The 24,681-nt window shown below is 58.0% G+C and overlaps 1 protein-coding gene across 1 annotated transcript; it reads right to left on the reverse strand.

Moving 5' to 3' along the window:
* Nucleotides 1-4,824: 4,824 nt before the first annotated feature.
* Nucleotides 4,825-23,778, reverse strand: PLCD3 (phospholipase C delta 3). Its single transcript, XM_047093253.1, has 14 exons — nucleotides 23,640-23,778; nucleotides 13,777-13,938; nucleotides 13,430-13,658; nucleotides 13,034-13,172; nucleotides 11,855-12,083; nucleotides 11,197-11,398; nucleotides 10,872-11,016; nucleotides 9,444-9,596; nucleotides 8,168-8,302; nucleotides 7,914-8,064; nucleotides 7,103-7,219; nucleotides 6,335-6,501; nucleotides 5,734-6,094; nucleotides 4,825-5,554 (listed from the first exon to the last, which is right to left on the reverse strand). The coding sequence occupies exons 1-14, from the start codon at nucleotides 23,776-23,778 to the stop codon at nucleotides 5,466-5,468; spliced, it is 2,418 nt and encodes an 805-aa protein (XP_046949209.1). The 3' UTR covers nucleotides 4,825-5,465.
* Nucleotides 23,779-24,681: the final 903 nt, after the last annotated feature.

Consider the following 24,681-nt stretch of genomic DNA (forward strand, 5'->3'; position numbering starts at 1 on the left):
AACTGATTTTAAAGGGCTCTTTAGCCAGCTGTTGCCAACTTTATACGGATGAGTCCCCTGTGAGATTGATTTTCCACTGCCTGGGGTGACTGGCAGTTTGAAGGGGACCTTTGACCTCCTTGTAGCATCTGGGACCTTGTGGAGACTGTACCAGTGCAATCCTTGCTCGGCTCATCTTAGAGCGAAGAGCCAGCACCCTGACCACCCTAGGGTGTCTGGCCAAGGATGGCGTGGGGCCGATACCCAGAGCCCTTCAGCCACCAGCCCATGGCCTGTGCCTTCCAGTCCATTAGCCAGCTCTTGTGCTCCTGTCCAAGACGCACAACCTGCAAGTCGTAGCAAGGAGCGGTGGCCAGACACCGATCTGGATTTTGACAGCAGAAATGATCTTGTGTCACCATTGTCTGAATCTGGTTTTCTCTGATGATGTGTTGGGGATTTTTGTGGTAGTGGTGATGGCTGTTGATGCTGCCAGTTTCCCCAAGGGCGATGGAGCCTCGGGTCACGAGGCTGTCTGTGCAGGCTTTCCTCAGTTGTGCTCAGTCAGGTATCTTGGGGAGGACTGGGCCGTGGAGTTGCCGGCAGCCCACATCCAAGCAGGCCTCTGTAACTGCTCTAGGAGGAAGTAAACGGGAGGTGGTGTGGGCCGGTTTCCTGGCTGCTTGCACTTCTCGGCTCCTTGTAGGGGGAAGGAAGCCTTAGCCAGGAGGCCGTGCTCTGCAGGCTAACGGAGCCGAGTTTCAGGCTGTGCGTTCCGGCGAGGTTTGCCAGAGGCTAGCCGGGCAGGGTCCCCAGAGCTGGAGGAGATCGTGTGCTTGGGCTGGGGGCCGCGCCACCTGCCCTGCCGGCTGTGCAGACTGCTGCCGCCGCTCCGATGTATTGCATTTTCGTCAGCGGCCTCTAGGGGGCCTCCCTTCTCCTCATTGCCCCTGTGCTGCCCACTGCATGCACCAGCGATCGTGGCTGACTTTTGACTCCTTGACTCCAAGATACCCAGACCAAAGAAGCTGCTGTTCTTAGCACGATGTGCACTGCATTCCGCAGACGGGAGGAGTCGGAGAGACCGGGGCTTGCCTTTACAGCCTCACAGACATCAGACACCCAGCGCCCCAAGTCCCAGAGCAGCTCATCCTGTGCGAGCACCTGAGGATATCAAAGAACAAAGTGCCCGACTCGTTCTTACCTTGGGCAGGACCTGGAACTTGGAAAGGTTCCCCGTCATAAGCCTGGGCAGCTCTGGGCCAGGTCCCGGTCCAAGCTGCCCGCTGAAAGTTGGGGTGCACAACAGCCCCTGGAGTGAGCTTTGCTTTGGCTAACCCGGTTCTGGAATGGAAACTCTGAGTCCCTGGCTGCTATAGAAGAAACAGATCTCCGGGAAAGGCCTCCGTGTCTCCCTGCAAAACCATGTGGCCTGCTCCTTGGACTCTGCATGGTAGGCACCCTGCCCAGCCCTCCACACTGCCTCCCGGGTCTGTGGGAGTCGGCTTGGTGCCTGCTGTTCGTCTCTCTTTTTGTCCAGACAGATCCCACGTTCTTCACTCAGCCCCTTCCAGGACTTCTGGTCAGAGAGCTCAGAGAGAAGCATTGTTTGGGGTTCAGGGCTCCTCACGAGGAGCCTTGCAGGATGGTGGGGGCTCCAAGCTCATCACCTCGGACCTGCTTCAGGCAGCCGTTGTTGGAAGTTCTCCCAGGGATGGCCCTCACCCTCTGCCACCAGTACTCCCTGCTGCCACCCTGGGCTTTTGGACTCCATGTTTCCAGACGTTTGCTTCCTGCTTTTGGATTGACTCTACATTTGATCCCCTCGCACATTCCCATGGCCTCCGACCTCTTTGTAGGGGAGAAAGCTGGTTAGAAAGGAAGCCTCAGTTCCGGATGGAGGTGTACCTAGGGTTGTTTCCCCTGCACATGCCTACTTTCAAAGATGCTAACGTTTGGTTTGAAGGCTGGCCCACACCAAGCCACCTCAATACCCAGGTTTGTGGGAAATTCAGGCCTTGCCTGCAATTCTCATGTAACTGTCATGGCCCCCCCTTACTTGCTGCTCACTGAAGCCTAGGGATGGGGGTCCCTGTGGTCTGAGTTCTTTGCCCAAAGATGACCAGCATTTAACCAACGGAAAAGATACCCAAAGTCCTGGGTAGCTTCACAGAGCTGCAGTCTGGGAGAGGACCAGGGCCTGACTGTTGGGCTAGGAGAGGGGGCAGGAGCACATCCCTGGCCGGTGCCTACCCACCCAGGGGTCAGCCTTCTTGTGGCCTGGCCTGCCTGCCCTAGAACCAGAGTCCTCTTCGGTTTTGCCCCACCGCAAAGCAAAGGCAGGCCCACCAACAGGCTGTGCTCCAGGAGGCTGTGTGAGACAGTCTCATTCAATTAAACTCAAAAATACTAACTGCAGGCAAGGTGCCGAATCTGGGAACAGGGAAGGGGGAAGCTTCACTTTTGTCTGGGCTTTTCTCTGGGCTGTGGGAGGGGCATCCGTTTCCAGGGCGGGGAAGTACCAAACGCATTGTAGTTCCACTGGTTACGTCTCACTTGTTTCTAATAAAGGAAGCAGCTGAACCAAACCTCTCTGCCCTGGCATTCCTCTGGTCAGCAGGTGGCAGTGGAATAGAGTCTGTGACCCAGGCTGGAGCAGCCTCTCCCAGGGCCACAGGGCCCTGCAGGAAAGCCCCTCGTGACCAGTCCGTGGAGGCAGCCTTTGAATACTTTCCTTTGGCAAGGTTCTCCTTTCAGGGCAGAACTGGGCTCTTTTCCCCTGACTTTTCCCATCCGCCAGTGAGGAGTTGGTACTGACCCAGGTTCACTCTGTGTAAGAGGAGCAGCTGGCTTCTGGGCCAACACTGGGGCACCTTGGCGGAGGGGCCCGTCCCTGGCTTCCACGGCTGAGAGCAGAGCAGAGCAGAGCACTGCTTTGGGCCAGGTCAGCAATGGCTCCCCTGAGGGAGGGCCCGGGCCCTGCCCTGTCCCACATCTCCCTTTTTGGGCCAGTGGCCGGATGGTTCTGTTGGACCATCAGGAGTAACCCTGTGGGTCGCCAGGCCTGCCACACAGCTACTGAACCAGCTCTCCGAAGAAGGGCCCCAGCGACTGCCTTTAGACTTCCCATTCCCCCGTTCTCTTCCTCTGGAATTTTTCAGCCATTCCCTGACCCTGTGCTGCTTTCAGGTGCCCTGTGGCTGGTGCCTCCGAATCCTTTCCCAGGGAATCTGGGCCCTGAACTGCAACCTGAGAGGACACGGGACCTCCTCCCAGAGGACTCCTGACCCCTCCTAAACACCCTGTGTCTCTCCCCTCCCCCAGCAGGTCACGAGCACCTTCGTTCCCACCCTTAGATTTGGGCTGAGAACGGAGCCCTGTGGGTGGTCACCCAGGGACCTGAGTTGCAAGTGATATTGTTGCTTCCACCTCCCATAATCCATTCCCACCAAATTTCTTGCATTGAAGACTTGCCCTTTCAAGGCCGACTTCCTAGCTTTGGGGCTCTTACCCTAGCGGGAAACCCTCTTGCTAAGGGTTTGCTAACTTCTCTGCCAAGCCAGAGAAGAGAAGCAGGAATGGGGGGGCTCAGCCCAGGGTCCGGTGCTCACCTGAAAATGGGACTCTCCACACAGGCCGTCACCACGGCTGGCCCTCTGGGGGACAGTCTAGGGATGGGACAGTTCTGACTGCTCTACGTATGTGGACTCAGCCTCGCCGTGCCTCCCCCCCAGGCCTGCGGTTTGGCTTCCTGGCTTCCTACACCCTGAGAACCAACCAGGTATCCAGGCTACTTGGTCTGTTCCTTCATGGTTCCTGGATAGGGAGGCTTCTGACCCCTCCAGGGGCTGAGCATCCTTTTAGACACGAATTCATCAGAACCAACACCACTGAGCATGAGAGCACGAGTGGGAGGGCAGGGGGAGGCTGTCACTTCTTGCATCAGGTCATGGGTTGCAGGAAGGTAGAGACTGCCCAGCCCTGGGTTCCATGGGGCCAATTCAAGCCCCGACCCAGCGCCATCCCAAGCCAGGAACTGCCCTCAAGCTCCGTCCTGGTTCAGTGTGAGTGCTTTTGCCTGATGGAACCCGAAATGCCAGGGTTCCACACTGAAGCCCGGGAAGCCCCCTTTCTGGCCGGTTTTCTCTGAATTCTGCCATCTGGTGTCTCAGCACTACAAGGTCCCCCCTCCCCCCCCCCCCCCCCGGGGCATCCTAGAGCAGCCAGCTGGTTTCTAGGCCCTCATCTAAAAGGCTGGTTACCTGGTGGAAGGAGAGCCCCAAGTCTCTGGGATTTGTCTACTGGACAGGGGCCTCGACGCAGCTGAACCCAGAAAGCAGAGGTCTGTCAGTCCTGTCTCCATCCCCTTTAGGGCCGTAACAGTTTTTCCCTGGCAGAAGTGCCCCCCCCAACCCCCTTCCCATTCAAGGCCCTTCAAGGTTGAGGGGCAAAGGAGCTTGTGAGTTGTCCCCATAGTCTTGTGATGCTGGAAGCGGCTCTAAGCCAGGAGGAGGGGTCAGACTATTTAGAGATGTGACACCTCCTCCACCCCTCCCACCCCCTCCCTGGCTGTTTTAGACAAATCCAAGCCCTGCTGGGGGAGGGGACCCAAGGGACTCTGCCCTCATCCCTCATGGGCCTGTGGGTATGACCTCAGAGGGCTCAGGGTGCAGCAGTGGTAAACTTGCTTCTTTATAAAAAAAATTTTTTTTAACATTTATTTATTTTTGAGAGAGAGCACGAGCAGAGGAGGGGCAGAGAAAGAGCGACACAGAATCTGAAGCAGGCTCCAGGCTCTGAGCTGTCAGCACAGAGCCCAACGAGGGGCTCAAACTCAGAGACCGAGAGACGCTTAACTGACTGAGCCACCCAGGCGCCCGTGCTTCTTTATTTTTTTAAACCAATGGTCTTGTTCTGTCTGCTCCAGGGCTCTTCTGTGGCACAAGTTGAAACCTACTCCCAGGTTTCCTCGGCTTTCCCTTCTTAAGACGGGAAGGGAGCTCAGGTTCAAGAGCTTGAGGGAGGAGCCCAGGAAAGCCTAGCCAGGGGAGGGCCTTCGGGGGCACTAAGGCCTGGCGTGGACTGGGGGACAAGGAGGGGGCCGGACACTCTGGGGGAAGGAGGCTGGGATGGCCTCCCCCCGGGGGGGCAGAGAGGAGTTCAAGGCTCATGTGTCTTCCTCAAATCTGGCAAAGACAGGCCTCGCTCTTCACGAGCCACGACGAGGGAGTGGGCCGAGAATCCAAGGAGTGGGGGCCATCTCAAGGCTCCAAGGTTGTAGGAGAAAGCGCTGATGCCTGTTCTCAGGAGGGGCCAAGGCCACCCCCCCCAGCACCCAGTTGAGACTGGAGTCTAGCCAGTGGGCAGGGCTAGCAGGCTGCAGGGGCTGGTCCTCCCACCACCCCTCTACTGCGGAGGAGGAGAGAGCCTCCGCCACGGGGTGTAGACTGGCACCCGAGGAACCCCAGGGTGGGTCAGTCCGGCTCTCAGAAGCGCTGGATGCGGATGTGGACGAAGAGTGTGGCTGGTGACAGCGAGGCCCCGTCCTTGGAAAGCAGGTGGATGTGGCGGTACCCTGTGGGGAGGGGGACATGCCTCAGGTTCTCTGTCCCCGACCCCACCGGGCCTGGGCCGTGGGCTCACGGACCACATCCCACCCCTGGGCTCGGGGGGCAAGCTCTCAGAGGGGATGCAAAGCCCAGGTGAACAGGGCCTTGGAGGCCCAGACCCCCATCCCTGTCCGTCCCCACCAACCTTGCTTCAGGCTGTTGAGAGGCAGTGTAAACTGGCCCACAAAGTCATTGGGGGAGGTGGTGTCATAATCTTCTACCACGAACCGGACCAGGACCAGCTCTGGAGCCCGCAGCTGGAACTGCAGGGTCTGCCCCCAGCGGGGGTTGAAGCCTAGGGTGCAGGCCTGGCAGTCAGGAGCCAGCTGGCCCCCAGGCCCACCCTCCTCCCCCCGGCAGGCCCACCCACCATTGTTGAGCACGTAGTTGGTCTCCTTTCGAGCACAGTCTGCGGGCACCCCGTGGATCTCGACACGCACCAGGGGGTCCACGATGGAGTTTGGCTTCTCGGTGTTCAGCTTGGGCAGCTGCTGCGCAGTCAGAACCTGAAGGGGATGAAGGGGAGCTTCGGTCCAGCCCCCCGCCCCCCGCCAGGGCCCATGGCTGCCTGCCCCCTCTGTTAGGGTGGGAAGCCCCTTGCCCTCGGCACTCACCCTGAGCCTCCCCGCATGGGACTGAGACTCAGACCGCCCTCACACCAAGCCGTTCGGGCCGGCGCCCTGCAGACTAGGACCTCTCCAGAACCAGCTGGGACCCCAGAGTAGGGCTTGGTCCAGGCTGCTGACCTGGATGGTGAGAGTAGTTCTGGGGGGTCCAGGACACTCAGGGTCAAAAGTTGTGTCAGGCTGTCGCAGGCAGGCAGGTTTCAGGATGTAGCCGCACTGCCCATTGATGAGGAAGCGGCCAGCATTGAGGTCCATCTCGTAGCCTGGTGTCTGGAAGTTCAAGGCCACTGTGGACACAGCAGGATCAGGGCAGGGGCTCTTAGTGGCCCTCCTCTCACTGCTCAGTTTCAGGGTCTCACAACCCACTCCCACCGTGGCTTAGGGGTGCATCATAGCAGCCAAGGGTCCCAGCCCCCATTGTCACCGGCCCTTTATCCCTGGTATCTCCCACGGCCAGAGGGTTGGGCTGGGCATAGGCCTGGGCCAGGGCTGGGCCCAAGGAAACCTTGGGTTTCTGTATCTCCATTTCTGCCCTCAAGGGGACCATATCCCCCTCCTTTGCTCCTTTGTTGGGGCTCAGCCTCCAGAGCCCACTCTTGTCAGTGTTGACTTAGTGGGACTGCCAGGTGTGTGTGTGTGGTGGGGGGGACACATGGGAATGGAGGTTTTTAACTTTTGCCTTCATGAAAAATGTGAGACTTTACACTGTCAGGAAGAAATGTGTCTGATTTGTGTTTCCCCACCTACTTTCCTGACAATTATTTTAATAACTGTTATTACCAAGAAAACACATTTTTCCACCTTCTGAAAAGCTGTATGGCCCCATCACTGCCTGGGCCTCTCAGGGTTCCCTGGAGGCCACTCCCTGCTCCTGCTGCCCCCACTCACCAAGCTGACAGCCTGAGTTCCACATCTCCTGGGGGCTGTAGTTGGCGGAGTTCATCCGCAGCCCCAGCGGGTAGACACGGGTCAGTTGTCGGGTATTGTGCCTGACGAAGCTGTTCCCTGGGGGAGGAAGTCGGCGCAGGATTGTGATGGCCCCTGGGTGTCCCTCACCCAGCACCAGGGCCTGTAACCTCCCCAGCCCCAACCGCAGGGACAAGCTGGGAACAGAGGCTGAACTACCCCCAGCCCGCCGGCTCCCCCTGCCCCAGGGCTGAGAGGACCTCCCAGAGGAGGCTACCGAAACCCAGAGAGAGCCAAGGACCCCTCCCACAACGCAGCACTGCATCCCAGCCCCAAATCCCCCAACTCAATGCCTGGAACGCGGGGCCCCAGGCTGACAACCCAGCTCTCATCCCGCCTTGGAGGGGTCTGGGGTGTTCGCAGGCATCACCTGCTCTGGAATTCTCTCTCCTGTCCGCACACCCGCTGTGGGACTCCCCCAGCCCCCACCACGGCTCACTGATCACCCTGCACCATTACCCCTGCCTGTGTCTGGCCCTGCCACCAAGCTTGAGCCCAGTAAAGGCAGGCAGCAGCCTCCCTCCTCCCTGGGCCCTCTTCCCTCCATCCATGCTGGCCACGTGCTGGGTGCTCGTTCCCTGAGCCCCGATCTGGGGGCCTCCTGACCCCTTCACTGCCCTGGAGGCCCTCTCAATCTCCTTTCCAGACACCAACTTCAGGGTACCCCCCACCAGGAGCCTGCAGGCCTCCACGGGGCCTCCTGCCCCCAGATGCCCCACGTCCCAGCTCCTACCTGCCTCTCGGATGAGCTTCTTGGCCTTGCGCTCGCTGAGGGAGCTGACCTGGCAGGGCTGGGGTGGGACCGGGTTGGGGCGCAGGATCCGCAGGCGGGTGGCACAGCAGTACACGGCCAGGGCCGACAGCTCAGGGGAGATCTGCTTGGCCTGGGAGATGAGCTTCAGGGCAGGGTTCCGGCCCCCCTGTCCTTCCCCTCCCCATGCAGCCCCTCCCTGCCCAGGCCAGGCGGGCCCAGCCAGGACCACTCACCCGCCGCCTCTGTTCTGTGGCCTCTGCCTCTTCTTCCTCTTCATCTTCCTCCTCCTGGTCGGACAGAATTCGACCGTCCTCGCTCCGAGCAGCTGGCAGCTTCTTCCCCTTCACCAGGACCCGGCCCTTCAGCTGCTGGAGAGGCCAGTATGGAAGGATGATGCCCTCTTGCCCCTAGGTCAGCCATTCAACCCCCACTGTGTGAGGGGCTGACTGGGGGTGGGGAGCAGGAAAGAACATGAGTGATGGTTCTAATAGGAAAAAATGGGCAACGACGTATAGACCCATCATCATGGGACTGGCTAGTGACGTCCCTCCAAACAGAAGACCACACAGCAGCCCTTACAATGGTTGAGGCAGCTCAAGACTGAAAGAGAAGGTGCCCTCTTCAGAAAATATCTCACATGAAAGAAGTGACTATAGAACACGAACACGTAATCATATGATCTTCTTTGTGTAACATTTGAAAGGTAGCTATGTACATAGGTATATACACATGGGAAAGTTCTGGAAAGACAGACGAGAAACTTAAAGATGGCTACTTCCTGTGAAATTGGACAGGGGCAGAGAAAAACCCATTTTTCATTGTATATACTTTTGTACAGCTCGATTTTTTTAACCATGTTTCATGCTAATAAAAAAATCAAATCACACACACACACACACACACACACACACACACACACACAAAGGTGAATCAACATTCTCTGCATATTTGGATTGCGAGGAGGAGGAGAGTTTTCTCAAGGAGCAGGGGAGAAAACACAAATGTCCTGAGGGGGCAGAAAAAAGGTTCTGGGGTTCGGGAGGAAAAACCACCTCGGGCCAGAGAGCTGAGGAAATTTCTAAGGCCACGGAAGAGGTGGTTTATCACTGAGCTAGAATTCTAAGCAGGTGGCGGTGGGCAAGAGTAGATGGCTGGGAAGGGAGCTTCAGGTGGAGGGGACATGTCAACCAAGGTTTGGAGGTAGGAATGGCAGAGTCTGCAGGGACTCGGTAGGGAGGCAGAGCGGGGTGGGGGTGAGGGCATGGAAGGCCCTGGGTGCCAGGTGAGGGGGTGGGGTGGCGGTGAGGTAGGTGTGGGGAAGGATGGAGGGGGGAAGCGTGACGAGACCTCGGGGTGGCAGATGGCCACTGAGCGCAGGGGCAGAGGAAGGCTGAGGCAGAGAGAAGTGAGGGGTCCTGACCCAGGGAGGTGGCACAGCAGTGGGGGATGGTGGACAACAGCCGGGTCCCCGCCCCCAACCCGGCTGGGAGTCTGCGGGGCACTCACTACCTCTGGGGATGGCAACTCTTCGGGGTTCTGGGAGTCCAGCGCTTGTGTCACCAGCACGTCTCCCAGGATGGCGCGAAGATGGCGGGCCATGACAGCCTGCTGCTCCAGCCCGCAGTGGTTCTCAAGGGACAGGATGACAGGGTATGGGGACAGCTGGAGAGGGGGAGGGGGCAGCAGCTCAGAGCCACTTCCCCGTCCCCCTCCCAGGCTCCCCCACTACACCTGGACCCCAAGCCCCTTCAGGACAGGCAGGCAAAGGCACACTGGGGGCTGAGGAGGTGGAATGTGGGACATACTCTGGGGCCAGTGTGTCCATGAGGGAGACAGAGGGCAGATCTCCAGTCTCAGGGAAAGGGTGGTATGTCTGGGAAGCTGAGGGCAGCTGCAGAGATGGTCTTATTTTTTATTATTTAAAAAAAAAATTTTTAACGTTTATTTATTATTGAGAGACAGAGCGTGAACAGGGGAGGGGCAGAGAGAGAAGGAGACACAGAATCGGAAGTAGGCTCCAGGCTCTGAGCTGTCAGCACAGAGCCCAAGGCGGGGCTCGAACTCATAAACCGCAAGATCATGACCTGAGCCGAAGTCGGACACTTAACTGACTGAGCCACCCAGGCGCCCCAAGATGCTTTTGTTTTATAAATGCCCTTTATATGTTAATGACATTGACCATGTTGTTTATGTTACAAACTTTTCCCCCCATGCCAGTCTTTTTTTTTTTTTTTTTTAATTTCTTTTTAGGTTTACTTTTTTTAGTAACCTCTATACCCAACATGGGGCTCGAATTCATGACCCTGAGATCAAGAGTTGCACGCTCGTCCCACTGAGCCAGCCAGGCACCCCCAAGCCCATCATTTTTGAGGGTAAGATCTGTGTATAGCTTGACAGAAGTTACAATTTTATACAGATTCCATGCCCAGCTTCTCTGTCATGGCTTTCCCTTTGGGAGTTAGGATTAAAATGTCCTCTCTTGGGGTGCCTGGGTGGCTCAGTCAGTTAAGCGTCTGACTCCTGGTTTTGGCTCAGGTTATGATCTCATGGTTTGTGAGTTTGAGACCGGTGTTGGGCTCTGTGCTGCCCTGCGGAGCCTGGTTGGGATTTTCTCTCCCTCCCTCTCTCTCTGCCCCTGCCCCCTGCTTGTGCTCTCTCTCTCTCTCTCTCTCTCAAAATAAATTAAAAAAAAAAAAAAAGGTCCTTTTTACTCCTAAAGTTTTCTGCTAGACATTTTGTGATTTTAACACATTTAATAAACATGAAAGTAGGGGAAGGGAGCCTCTCAGCTTTCTTCTACCCCACTGGCCAGCTGTCCCAGCAACACTTGGTGAGTGAGTGATTCTCTGGGCAAGGGAGTTTTTTCTGGAAGGACTGAGGATGGCTGGGGTCATCGGGAAGGCTCTGGGACTGGGCATGGGGGTCCTGGGAGCTCACAGTGAAGGCGTGGTCACGCACAGCCTGGACCACATCTCGGAAGAGGATCTTCGAGGTGAGGGTGTGGCCGTGGTAGATGACGGGCTCCCCTCCTGGCCCCTCCCAGCAGTCTAGCTCCACACAGCGGCACCCCTGCGCAAAGGCCCTGTGGATAGACAGACGGACAGGCAAGGTGTCCTGTGGGTGCCACAGGGCACAGCAACCGGCAGACCGAGCCAGGTAGGCACCCCCCTCCCCGCCGGAAGCCCACGGTGAGATTCGAGCCCCATGTCACCCTCAAGCTGGGCTCCCAGATGTGTTCACCCCACTATCCCTGCTATGGTACCTAACATAGGCCTCGGTGCTGCTGGGCCCCCCGATCTGAGAGTCAGTCAGATAGGTATTGTGCGAGGAGGAGATGAAGTAGTGGGAGAGGGGCTGGTCCATGTCCTGGAACACACATGTGTGGGCTGGGTCCAGAGCAGCCCCTTCGGGTGACAACAGGTACATCATGAAGCCATCCAGTGTCATCAGCTCATGCTGCTTGGCTGCGGGGATGGGCAGAAGAGAACGTCAGGCCACAGGGAGGAGCCCCACGTCTGGCCCCATGTGCCCCCAAAGCTCACTCTACTTAGTACTAATGAGCACCTATCTACCGACTGGGCTCTACTCAAGCGATGCTACTGACTTCTTTGAAGTAATCTCTACACCCACCGTGGGGCTCGAAATCACAACCCCGAGATCGAGAGTGACATGTTCTACCGACTGAGCCAGCCCAGTGCCCCCTGAAGTCATGCCACTTCATCTTCAGCCAAACCCTGTGAGGAGGGTGCACTACTATGCCATTTTACAGATGTGGCAACTGAGTCTCCAGGAGGCGAGGTAGCCTGCCCGAGATGGCACCCACTGCCAGTAATCGCAGCGCACGCTTAGCTAGAAGCCCAGACCTGTCAGATGCCAAGACAGGGCCGTGTTGACCCCCACCCTGTCTGTCAGACCGCCACCTGTCTCATTGAGCTCATAGGTGTGGATGAGCTGCTGGGCACGGGCCAGCGTGGCGCCATCTTCGCCCTGGTCCTCCAGGAACTCCAACAGCTCAGGGGCGCTCAGCACGCGGTCCTCGCCGGAGTACCGATGGAAGATCTCCTCCAACTCGGGGCGTTTCAGCAGCCGCCTCAGAAACTCCTCAATCTCAGCCCCCTCCAGCCGCTCATTGTTGGAGTGGTCGCATTCCTAGAAGGCAGTAGGGAGGAGCTCAGAGGAGGGGGGGCGGTGACACCCTGGGAAAGCTGGCCTGCACGGACACCTCTGTCACCTACAATGCTAGGAAGGCAGATGTCCCCCATTTCACAGGTAGAGAAACCGGGAGCTATCGAGGCTCTGGGTGTTGCTCAAGCTCACACAGCTGGTAAATTGCAGGGCTGGGATTCTAAGGAAGGTCGCTTGGGTTTAGTGCCTGTCCCGTATGCCCATGACCTACCCCCCCAAAAATCCAGATGTGGGAGGAAAAGCAGTGGCCCAAGGGCAGGACGAGCCGTAATTCCCCCTCCCGTGCATGTACATTACCATCCTCACAGTCTCCAATTCACACCCAGGGTCAAAGGGCAACAAATAAGTGCGACTGCACGTGGAGCAGTCCACATGGAGCTGTGGGCCCCCGTGTACCGGGGCCATGGCTCTTCTGTCTTTCAGGGTCTCAGGCTGGTCACATAGGCGTCTGCCACGTGCCCTGGCTGGGCCATCGATGCGGAGCCCACCCCCGTGCACCCCTGTCTGTGCTCCCACATGTGGGGTGTATCTGGTCACACGTGGAGGGGCCACATGGGCCACGGCGGAGGAGGATGCGCGCGTGTGCCTGTGAGCTGACTCCTACTTGCACTCCCATGTGCAAGCCGTGCGTGGTCACCTGTGCAAAGGCTGCCTGCAGACTCCGAGCAATGAAAACTATAGCTCTGTTGCTTCCTTTGGAGGTATGGGAGGGCCCTCCCTGCCCCGCGCCCCGCCCCTCCTCCAGCTCTGCCTGAGGGTGAGGAATGTTCTGGGCTGGTACTACCATCCTGGCCCAGCCACCTCGGGGGAGGGTAAAAGGCTAACTAGGCCCAGATGGGGCCTTCCCACAGGGAGAGGCCACTCTGTCCACAAAGGATGGTGACTCAAAGGTCAGAGTGGGGGCAGGAGCCCACCTTGAAGAGGCGGTAGGCATACATGTCGTTCATGTCCACGTTGACCATTCTGAGCAGGCTCTTGATCTCCTTGAAGCTCATCTTACTGTCCTGGTTCGAGTCGGCCCGGTGCAGATAGGAGTGGATCCAGGTGTGGGTGCTCAGGAAATACCAGCAACAGCCTGGGCACCGCCCCCAGCCGACAGGTAACTGACAGGGTCGCCACCACTGCCTGGCTCTGGGGGCTCCCGGGTCTAGGGGCTGTACTTCCCCTCAGCCTGGGGACTCCCTCCCTACACGGGGCCAGGACCGAGCTTCCCAGAGACGGAGGCGGCGTCACCAGCCTCGGTTCTGAAGACTAGGGGCCCCCAGACACGTTCCCCCCCCCCCCCACGCCCGGCCCCCTGGGCAGGATATTGATCGAGGCGCTCGCGCTGGCTCATGGCGTCGAGGCGCGCGCGCAGCTTGGCCAGACCGCGCACCCAGCGCTGCGCCTCCTCCGGGGTGGCCGCCGCCAGGTCCAGGTTCTTGCGGCGGCCCTTGAAGGCGATGGTGAGGCAGCGCGCCGGCGGGAAGGCGCCCCCGAAGCGTCGCAGGCCCTCGGACTGGTGGCCCTCGCGGACCGCCTCGATGTGCTGCACGAAGACTGCGGGAGGGCGAGGAAGGGGAGGGGGTGGGGAGGACGGAGCACGCGCAGCCGGGTCAGGGCGGCGGGACCCGGCCGCTGTCCCCAGCCCGCCCCGCGGCCGCGCGCCCCGGCTCACAGATGTGCTGCGACGGCGCGCGCGGGATGCGCCGCTGGAACCACACGCTCAGGCCGTCCTCCTGCAGCCGGTACAGCCGCTCCTTGTGCCACGTCCGTGAGCGGATCTTGCAGAGACGGGAGCCCCGCAGCATGGCGCGCACGTCCTCGTCCTCCGTCAGGCCTGCGCGGGAGAGAGGCCGGAGGACGTCGGGGCCCGGCCTCGCCCTCGCTCCCTCCACCCTCGTCCCGGCTGGCAGCCGGCCTGCCTTCCTGCGCCTGGAGCCTTGCAAGTCCTCACAGGCCCCTCTTCCTCTCCTTAGCGTAACTCGTCCCCAGTGGTGGGTTTGGCTATAGTCTCTTCCGCCCCAGGAACTCGCTGGCTTGGTGTGTCCCACCCAGCCGCCCTGGGGAGGGTGCCCGTACCTCCACCAAGCAGCTGCCTCCGGAGGCCCTCAGAGCAGAGCAAGCCCTCAGGCAGCGCCTGGGACTCAGGCCTCCCTAAAGGTCACCCTTTCTGCCACTCCCTTCCATCCGGGCCTCCAGACTTCAAGACCAGAATCTGCCACCAGCAACCTTTTCCCTTGACGTGAAATCCTGACCATCAAAAAGGTAGTCTCACTATCTAACCCAGATCTCTCTTGCTGCCACCCAAGCTGCTCACCTCTGCTGTCCCCCCAAGACCAGGGAGGACAGCAGAGGCCACCCTGGCTCCACGGTCATAGGCCAAGGACTCCAGGACCAGCCCTGCCCTGCCCAGCCTGCAGCCTCTTTGCATCCATCCTCTTTGTGTCCAGCTGAAAGCATGGTCTGTGCCACTTGGTAGTCCCCCTCGCCCAGCCATTGTCCCAATCCCACCTAACCCCGCACGTGCTCTCCACAGTGCCCGCTTTCCTTAAGAAGAAGAAATGCTTACAGAACATGTACTGCACGCCTGCCCCAACTCATGCATTCACTCGGGAGAAAACAAGTATAGAGAAGTTTTTTTTTTTGTTTTTTTTTTTAAATTTTTTTTTTTCAACGTTTATTTTATTTTTGGGACAGAGAGAGACAGAGCATGAACGGGGGAGGGGCAGAGAGAGAGGGAGACACAGAATCAGAAACAGGCTCCAGGCTCTGAGCCATCAGCCCAGAGCCCGACGCAGGGCTCGAACTCGTGGACCGCGAGATCGTGACCTGGCTGAAGTCGGACGCTTAACCGACTGCGCCACCCAGGCGCCCCAAGTATAGAGAAGTTTAAGTGACTTGCCAGAATTCCAAGGCTACGAAGGAAGGGGTGGAAGCAGGCCTCGAACCCTGGAGGTCAAGTTCCAGCACCTTTGCCCATGGCCACGACACTGAATCCCTCTGCTCCTCTGCCCCTTCTCCTTGCTATCATGGGCACCGGGGGTGGGGGGAGCAGAATTCAAATTCAAGGGTCCAGGGAGGCAAATCCCACCTCTGTCACTTCCGAGTTACACAGCCTGGGTGGCAGTAACCTGAGACTGCTCTAAGCCTCATGTTCTCTGTGCACAGAATGAAGGCCACAGTAGTATGTCCTGCAAAATCCAAACTTCAGTCAAGATGCTGCCCTGCTCTGATTTGTCTCATTAGAGGTCAATACCAAGGGTTTACGAGCCAGGGGACAACAGAAAGAGTGGGAATCCGGCATACTGGAAGGAGGAGGGCAGCCAGGAATGGATGAGGGCCCAGAGTTTCCAGAGAACAGGAAGCTGGATTTCTATGGGAAGCCTCCAGATTTTTCAGTGCTGGCAACCAAATCAAATTGAAACAAAAAACCCCCTAAAACACCACGGTATGGGCCATATGAACAGGACAGTGGGCCTCTCTTCCTCCCTTTATTTTATTTTAATTTTTTTAACATTTATTTATTTTTGAGAGACAGAGCAAGACAGAGCATGAGTGGGGGAGGGGCAGAGAGAGGTGGGTACACAGAATCCAAAGCAGGCTCCAGGCTCTGAGCTGTCAGCACAGAGCCTGACGTGGGGCTCGAACCCGCAAACCACGAGATCATGACCTGAGCCGAAGTCGGACGCTCAACCGACTGAGCCACCTAGGCGCCCCCCTCCCTTTATCTTATCAAGTCCCCAATACTGGCTTTGGCTCTAGGCTTTGTGGCACCAAGACCCCTGCTTGTTGTAAACTCTGGCCTGTGGAACCAAGTCTACATCCCAGGACATTCCTCTCTCATTCTCTTGGAACCTTTGTAGGATCCTTCTTGCTTCTCTTCCTCACACAGGAGTCCTTCAGGGACCAGCTCAGACACCATCTCCTCCAGGGAGCCTTCCTTGGTTTGTCCTCAAATGGGCATTCTCCCTCCCTGATCACCAACAGCACTTTTTACTTTAACTAAAACAAACACCCCACCTAAATTGTAATTTCGGTCAACTTTAATAAACCCAAGGACAGGGATGAAGTCTCATATCTGCACTACAGTGCTCATCCCAGAGCCAGACTCACAGCCAGTGTCTTGATAGGGGAGGCAGATGTACCAGCAATTGGGGGAACTAAATTTATTCTGCCCCCTGCCCTACCCTATCTGTCCTTTCCTTATGCGCCAGGGTTTCTGAACCCTGGCTGTGATCAGAATCAGCTGGAGGGGTTTGCAAAACCCACAGCCCAGAGATTCTTGTCTGGCAGGTGTGGGTTGGGACTTGGGTATCTATGCTTAAAAACCTATCCTGTGACTTTGAGGGTGACTATGACTGAGAATCACGGCCTCAGGGCCAGGAGGAGAAACCTACCATCCAGAGGAGCCTATAGTCCCCCCTTGGGTTAGCCTGTGGCCCTAATGGCTCTCAGGATTTAGACGAGCCCCCTGGGTCCGTGCCCATTTGGTGCCCCCTAGCTAGGAAAGCTTGTCCTTTCCAGACAAGGAGCTAGAATGTGGCAGGCACCAAGCCAAGAGACTCACCAGACCCTCAGCCCCCTACACCCACATCTGGGCAGCTTCTGAATTCCTTCGGCCCGAGAAGCAATGGATTGGGGGGCAGGACATTCAGCAGAACCTGTAATGCCACAGCAACCAAGCCTGCCCCTCCTCTACCTCCTCTCAGTGGGAGAGGAACCCCTATTCCCCTGACAACCAGGCTCTGCAGCTGGGGCCACCTCCCCTGACCCCGCCATCCCTCTGATGCCAAGCCCATAGTTGGGGAGGGTGGGGAGAAGGGGGACTGGTGAATGACTAAGGCCGGAAATGGAGGTGAGTCACTGAGGGCCTGCTTTGTCCTGAGTCTTCCGCAAACAAAACATCGCGACGGGGAGCCTGAACTTCTGATCAGCCCTCCACTGGGACAGGTTCCCACGTTGAGAGGGCCCTTGCTCCTGACCTTCCTCCCCGGCTCCCCAGGAGCCTGTTGGGGGAAAGGGTGACGTTCCAGTCTGCCTGCCCAACTGGCACTGGCCCCTGGACCACACTGCTCCTTGGACCACACTGCCCCCGCCGCCCCCACATCCAATGGAAAAGCCAAACAGAATGGGAGTTCAATGCCAGGCCAAGCCAGGTGCTGAGTCCCTGGGTAGGTGACATTATTTCCCCATTGCTTGAGCTTCTGACCCCTGAGAGAGTGAGAGGATTAGGGTGCTAGACAGGAAGGGCAGGACCAACGGAGGTAAGGGGGTGAGGTCAGGCCTCGGGCAGTGAAGCTAGGAGGCACCTGGCTCTCTGCCTAGGCACCCAGTAAACATTTATAGGTCCTGCCAGGCCCCAAACACACAGATGTTTCCTCAACCTCATTCCTACCTGCTTGGAGCAGGTGTGCATCCTGTCTGCCTCTTGTGGTTTCCGTGGGTTATCTATCTAAACATCTCTGCCTTGAACCTGGAGCTGGGCTGGGCCAGTGCTGTGGCCACCTTGACTGAACAGATGGAGTAATAATCATGAAACAACAGCACTAAAAATGATGAACAACAGTCAAAAGATAGAAACAACCCAGAGGTCCGTCAACAGATGAATGGATAAGCAAAACGTGGTACAGACAGTAGAATATTATTCGGCCATAGAAAGGGGGAAATCTGGGGCGCCTGGGTGGCACAGTCGGTTAAGCGTCCGACTTCAGCCAGGTCACGATCTCGAGGTCCGTGAGTTCGAGCCCCGCGTCAGGCTCTGGGCTGATGGCTCAGAGCCTGGAGCCTGTTTCCGATTCTGTGTCTCCCTCTCTCTCTGCCCCTCCCCCGTTCATGCTCTGTCTCTCTCTGTCCCAAAAATAAATAAATGTTGAAAAAAAAAAAAAAAAGAAAGGGGGAAATCTGGTCTCACCCTGCAGCCGTAAAAGGACAGTATATGATTCCACTTATATGTGGTACCTAGAGTAGCCAAATTCATAGAAATGGATTATATGTCACATATCCCTCAATAAAAAAAAAAATTCAGAGACAGAACGTAATTAGAGGTTACTAAGGCCTAGGGGAAGGGAAGAGGGGGGAAATTACTGGTTAACGGCTAGAGTTTTTGTTTAGGGTAATGGAAACATTTTGGAACTAGCCCAACACTGTGAATGCATAACATTGCGAATATAATTAATGCCACTGAATTAGCCACTTCAAAATGGTCAAAGTGGCCAACTTTATTATATATTTTTTGCCACAGTTAAAAAAAATAACAACGCAATATGCCAGAAACCATTGTATACTTTGAAGGGGTGAATTGTAGGATATGTGAATTAATATCTCAATAAAGCTGTTCAAGGGGCACAGAGCAGTTAACTTATCCAGGGTCCTGGGGCGGCAGGTGGTGGAACCAGGATGGATTGAGAGTTGGGGGGTACCTAACCCCCTGAAGGGCTGTGTGTGGCCGGAATGAGCTAATGCACATGGTGCACTCAGTTTAGGGCCCGGCCTACAGTAGGCACTCGATAAATTATAATAAAGGAAAGCGAGGCAGTGGTCCTGGAGGGAAGAGGGAGCCAGGTATTCCCATAAGTCTGTCCTTGTCAGTCTCATGGCCTCCAGATGGGCCCTTCTCCAGCCTCGTTCAGTGTTGTCAGTGGGGCTCAGACACCTTCTCTAGGCCAACCGCTCATCTCAGCCCTCAGAGACGGGCCACGGGGAGGTGAGGAATGGACAGGCCCAGTGTCCCAACTATCACCTTCAGCCCGGGTGGTTTGGTCTGTGTGTGGTCTGAGGCCTGAGCAGTTCTGGGTCAGCGGCCAAGGTCGAGGGCGGGAAACTGTCTCAGTGGCAGAGCTGGAAGGGGCCATGGGAAAGTCAAGTCCATCTCTGATCCTTAATGTCCCTTTTTCATAGATGGGCCACTGGAATTATGAGAGGGTAAGCTGGGTATGCGGACAGGGTAAGTTGTGTATGCGGACAACAGTGTGGGTTACCCAAGGCAAGGGGGGACGCAGGGGCAGTGCAGTGGGTGGGCAGGGGCCAGGGCAGACCAGCAGTGAGGGTGAGGATGGGGCTGCTGTGTGGCTACAGGGTGTGTAGATAAGAGGGGTAATAGGTAGGCAGCAGGGTGTGAAAAGGGTAGGTCTGCAGCAAAGGTGTGTGTGTAGGTTGGTATGTGCATATAGGGTGTGTGCGTGTGTGTGTGTGTGTGTGTGTGTACGCGTGCTTGCTCCAGTGCACACACGGGAAGGGTACACGGGGCTCCAGCAGGAATGTGAGACATGCAGGGAACAGCAAAGGCCGACAGCTTCATGCCAAGTGGGGGAGGAGAGGAAGAGAAGCTTTTCCTGGTGGCTCTGGGAGGGAGTATCCAAGGCGAGGGGTCCCAAACACCTTCCCGCCCTAATCCTCTGGCCAGCAGGCAGCCCCAGCTCTTCAGGTATCAAGCGTGTCCCCCTGGCCTGGGCTGGCTGCCACACCTGGGGCCAGAGCCCGGTGGAGCTCAGCGCCAGAGTCCATAACATTCCTGGGAGAGTCAACAAAGTCAGGAAAGGCAGGCAGTGCTTCCCCAGTCCCTGGCTAGACGCAGTGCGACAAAGGTGGCGGCACCCTTCCCGGCAAGGCCAGAACGAGCATGAAGCCCATTTGGGGGCAGAGGTCGTAGGAGGGGGCACAGTATGCCCCCGGCTCAGACAGAACGGCCGCCGGGGCCCAGGCCCCACCCCCACCCCCCGCCAGGCCAGGCACCTGCCAGGACCCCCAGCTGCCAGATCCACCCACGGCAGCCCCACTCACCCTGCAGAAGACGTCCTGGGCAGGCCATGGGGAGAGCCCCCTTGCCCCTGTGGCAATCAGTGGTGCGTGCAGGCTGGGGAGGAAAGGGAGCAGGATTCTGCCCACTCAGTGCTCTGCTTGCTGGGAGGATTAGGGGCAGGGCGGGGCATCAGGGGCACAGGCACAGACAGGGGCTCTGGGGAGACAGGGTTGTCAAGATAAAATTCAGGGTGCCCAGTTAACATTCGAATTTCAGATGAACAACGAGTCATGTTTCAGTATAAGTTTGTCCCAAATCATTTGTTTGTTTATTTGGAATTCACATTTAACGGAGCATCCTGTATTTTATTTGGCAAGCCTACGAGGACACCTCTAGAGGCTGGCAGGGCCTCTGTGGGGGATGGGAGTAGCAGGCCATCTCCAGGCATCAATCCCTCACTCATTCACTTAGACTCTGTGCCAGGCGCCTGGGTTCAAATCCTCTCGCAGCTACTTCCCAGCTTTGAACTTCTCTGAAACTCAGTTTCTCACTTGTAAAATGAGGCTCAAGGTACCACAAACCTCAGACAATTGTGGGCATTACATGAGCTAATATGTGAAAAGCGCGCTCGGCATAGTGTTATAAATGTGTTAATTAGTATTCATTAATTCTGGCAGTAAAGAGCCACCATCGAAAACTAGGCTTTGGCGGCTGCCTCTCAGCCCTGTGGGCCTTGGCTGGTGACTTCACCCTCTCCACCGGGTCTGCACCAGTGAGGACAGCTGCAACACCTTTCCCCCTCCCGCCCCGCCCCCACCCCCCGGGGTGCCAAGGATTAAGTAGGTTCTGGACTGATGCAAGCTCAGCACTATGTCTGGCCTCACTGAACTCAAGCTCTCTCCAGCTATTCTCTGGCTTCCTGGGGACAGGCTAAGCCCGCAGCACCCCCGACGGGGGGAAGGGACAGGAGAAGGACCCCAGGCTCCACAGATGATTCGCACTCAGTGTGGGAGTGGTGTTCCCCCCAGGATGGCCTGAAAAGCCCTTTCTTTTCCTTGGGCCTCTTGGAGCCTTCGGCCTCCAGGCCACTCCCTGCCCTGGTCTCTTGAGGGGACCTGAAATAAAATCTGTTCTCTGTTAGCCTAAGGGGTGTGGCTACAGGGGGCCATCCTGGGAGGAGCTGGGGTTGCTGTGGGAGGGGAAGCTACCTAGGTGCTGGGCCTAGGACTTGATGGCCCGAAGGGCCAGGCCCCAGGACACCTGGGTGTGGTCTCCACCCTGTCCCTGGAGTCAGTAAGGCCCAGGGAAGCTGCATTCCCCAGAAACTGGACATTCCTTTCTTGGCAGTCACTCAGCAGGACAGGGCAGTGGTGGGAAGGGAGGACGGCCCAGGTGACATTCTGACACCCACATAGTTCCTGATGGTGTCACAGTGGGGGATGCCGTGAGCTCCCGTGCCGCTTTACTCAGCCAGTGAGCGCTGAGTCCCGGGCTCGGCGGTAATGATTTGTCTTCAAGTGTCTCTTGCTACTAAACTGTGTGCTCCCCAAGGGCTGAGCGCTGTGCTATTCATCTCTGGCGCCCTGGCCCCTGGCACAGCGCCCGTGGCACACTGATAGGGCTAAGCAGATATGTGTGGAATGAAGAAGCAGGCAGGTATGCAGGGGCATCACCCCAGCCCTCCCGGCAGCCACAGCCCCTGCGGTGGCTGACTCCTGGAACTGCTTCTCTGGCCCAATGCCAGCCCTGGACGTCTCGGTGGCACCTCACCTCCCCACGGCCACCCTCCTCTCCCCAAGGCACCGCTGCTCCTCAGCCCAAAGAATGACACTGCCATTCACCGGAGACACCTTTCAGATCCCACCGACTGCAGAGTCCAGCCCAGTCCACCCCCTAGGTGGTTCTGGAATCACATTCGGGCTGCACCGGCCCAAGTCTGAGCACCACCATGGCTTGACCAACTGATTCCCCAGCCTTCCTCCTCTGGGTCTCCCCGATTCACCCCTACCTATTTACAACATGCCCCTGCTCTGCACAAGCCCTTCCTCCTGCCTGAGGCTCTCTGGGGGCTCCTACTGGCCATTTAAGGAGGGGCCTTGAGGACACGGCCCCCACCTGCCTCTCCCCTGGGCCTCCATCCAATCTCCCTCCGGCTCTGGGGTGCCGCCGGGGCTCTCGCTGGCTCCCCAGCATCTGACTTCCCTCTCCCTTCCTAGCCTTATTTCTTTGCTTCATTGTCTGACCTCCTTGCCGAAGGGCCAGAACTGTGTCTATCTTGTTTGTTGCTGAATTCCAGGACAGAGCATACCGTAGGCACCCAATAAATGTCTGCTGAATGCATGAATGATTGGACAGGAGGGCAAAGATCACGTGTCTTAGTCTCCTTAAGGAGAGTGTCAGGCTCTCTCAGACATAGCCAACGCTCTCAATCAATTCCGATCGAATGAGTGACAGGAGGTAGAGTAAGAAAAAGTGGGGGCAGTATCTAAGAGAAGGCAAGACGGGCAACTGGCACCCCTGATTCACACTGATCTCTTGGGCAGCCCTGCCCTGTTCCCCCAACCCCACACCCCACTTCTCCATCATTAACTATTTACTAACAGCTCTTCCAACACGCCACTTCAGTTTCATGGTGCTTTACATTTTTATAAAATATACACACACAGGGGCGCCTGGGTGGCTTAGTCGGTTAAGCGGCAGACTTAGGCAGACTCAGGTCACGATCTCACGATCCGTGAGTTCGAGCTCCGTGTCGGGCTCTGTGCTGACAGCTCAGAGCCTGGAGCCCGTTTCAGATTCTGTGTCTCCCTCTCTCTCTGCCCCTCCCCTGTTCATGCTCTGTCTCTCTCTGTCTCAAAAATAAATAAACGTTAAAAAAAAAAATAAATAAAATACACACACACACCTCATTCAAGCCACTCAACCAGCCAGTCGATCACACTTTGCTCAGACTCTGAGAGGGTCGCAGGGGCAGTGTGGCTGGGCACAGCCACCATGCCAGCCTTTGCCCTTAGCAAGCTGTGGGGTCATTGGCAAATTCTTCGCCTTCTCTGAATCGGTTTTCTCATCTGTGAAAGGGGAATTATACAGGATACCTCTCAGGAGGGTGAGGAAAATTGAATGATGCCACCGATGTAACTACCCGGGGCCAGGCCAGTCTCTGGGAGATGCTTAATAAGCCACAGTTACATTTCTTCCCTGCAGTGACTTCCCCCAAACCTGAGCCGGGAACTCTGCCCTTCTGACTCCAAGGGCAGTCTTCTCACCAGTTAGACCAGTCCTACCAGTGCTATGTGGCTGCTGCAACCCCTGTGGGGGCTGCAGGGTTGGAGGGCTGGCTTGAGAGGCCGGCCTCCTCCACAACTCTCCTGCCTTCCTAAGGGCGGCCAAGAACCCGGGATGCCCGGGGGCGCCTGCAGACCCGAGACGGCATAGGGTGTTGGGAGGCGAGTGAGGGACACCCCGAGCCTGTCTCTCCCACTCTATTCACCAGGTCCTCGGGGACCCCCCCCCCCATCCGCGCCCAAACGCCCATTCCGGCACGCCCCGCGGGCGCCTCCTGGTGGGAAGGAAAGGCCACCCGGGCGCCTCGCTCTTCCCGGGAACGTCGGGTGACCCCAGGTATGACCACCCCCCCGCCGGAACGGTGCTGGCATTCCAACCCTCGCCCTGCTCCACACAGCCCCTCGCAGCTGGGAAACCCGCGACGGCTCGCCCGCACACCCCGCCTCCCCCCCCCCCCCCCAGACGGACCTCTGGGCAGTCGGCGCCCACCCGAGCCGCCCCCGCCGGTCACTGACCCATCTTCTTCAGCGCCCGCAGCCCGGGCCTCTTGGTGTCGCCGTCCGGGGGTGCGAGCAGAAGGGGCGCCGCAACCTGGGCCGCCACCGGGGGCTCCTCGGGCCGCCGGCGGCAGCTCCTCCAGCGGCCGCACAGCATGGCTCGGTGGGGCCGGGGCCGGGCCCGGGGTCTGCGCGCGGGGACAGGGCAGCGGGGGGCGCCGCTCCGGCCCGGCCCCGGCTCTGCGCGCGGTCCCGAGCGGAGAAACTTAGCGGCGCCGGGAGGGAGTCGGGGGGAGGAGGTGTCGGGAGCAGGGAAAGAGGGAGGGACGAGGTCGCGAGAAGGAGGGACGGGCAGGGAGGGGGCGGAGCCGAGGACGGAGCGGGGGAGGCGTGGGGCGGTGGCGGGGAGCTGGGTGGCGACCCCAGGCCGGGAGGTGCCCCTTTGCGAGGTGCGGGAAGGGAAGGGGGCCGGCTCGCGTCCCCTCTTCCTGCCCGAGCCCCCGGCTCTTGAGTCCGCCTCCCCATTCTCCTCCCAAATCCTCGGATCCCGGCCGCACAGATGACGGGAGCCCCTGTTGGGGGGAGGGGGCGGCAGAGGAGGCGAGGATTGCTTTCTGGCACACTCTCCGTTCTCTGCACCCTGACTCGATGTGGACTCAGGACCCCTCCCTCTTCACCTTCACCTTCCCCGTCCCTCAGGAGGCCTCAGAAGGGAGCCAGACTGGGGGCCAAATCTGCGGGGCGGCTCGTCCTGGGCCAAGGGTCCTCGGACCGGCCCGGAACGCCGAGAGAACCCCAAGAGCTGAGCCAAGCAGGAGGGCAGCCCCAACTGGAGGGGTGGGAGAGCGGGAGGTGGTGGTTGGGGGTAGGAAGGCTCTGGCTGTGATGTCATTGGATTAACCCTCTCGGCATAAGGTGCCAGCCCCTCGGTCTCAAAGCTGACTGGTCTGGGGGAGATGGGGTGGCACTAAGTCATTAGAATCCCCGGCAGAACTCCGGTTCTGGGTTCGAGGTTTGGAAGCATTAGCGTCCCAGTGGGCGTTCGATTGCCCCGGACGGC

The sequence above is a fragment of the Lynx rufus genome, unplaced genomic scaffold (genome assembly GCF_022079265.1).
Source record: "Lynx rufus isolate CCGP_SWC_20201006 ecotype Redwood Valley unplaced genomic scaffold, mLynRuf1.p SCAF_34, whole genome shotgun sequence".
In the NCBI taxonomy this organism is placed as follows: Eukaryota; Metazoa; Chordata; class Mammalia; order Carnivora; family Felidae; genus Lynx; species Lynx rufus.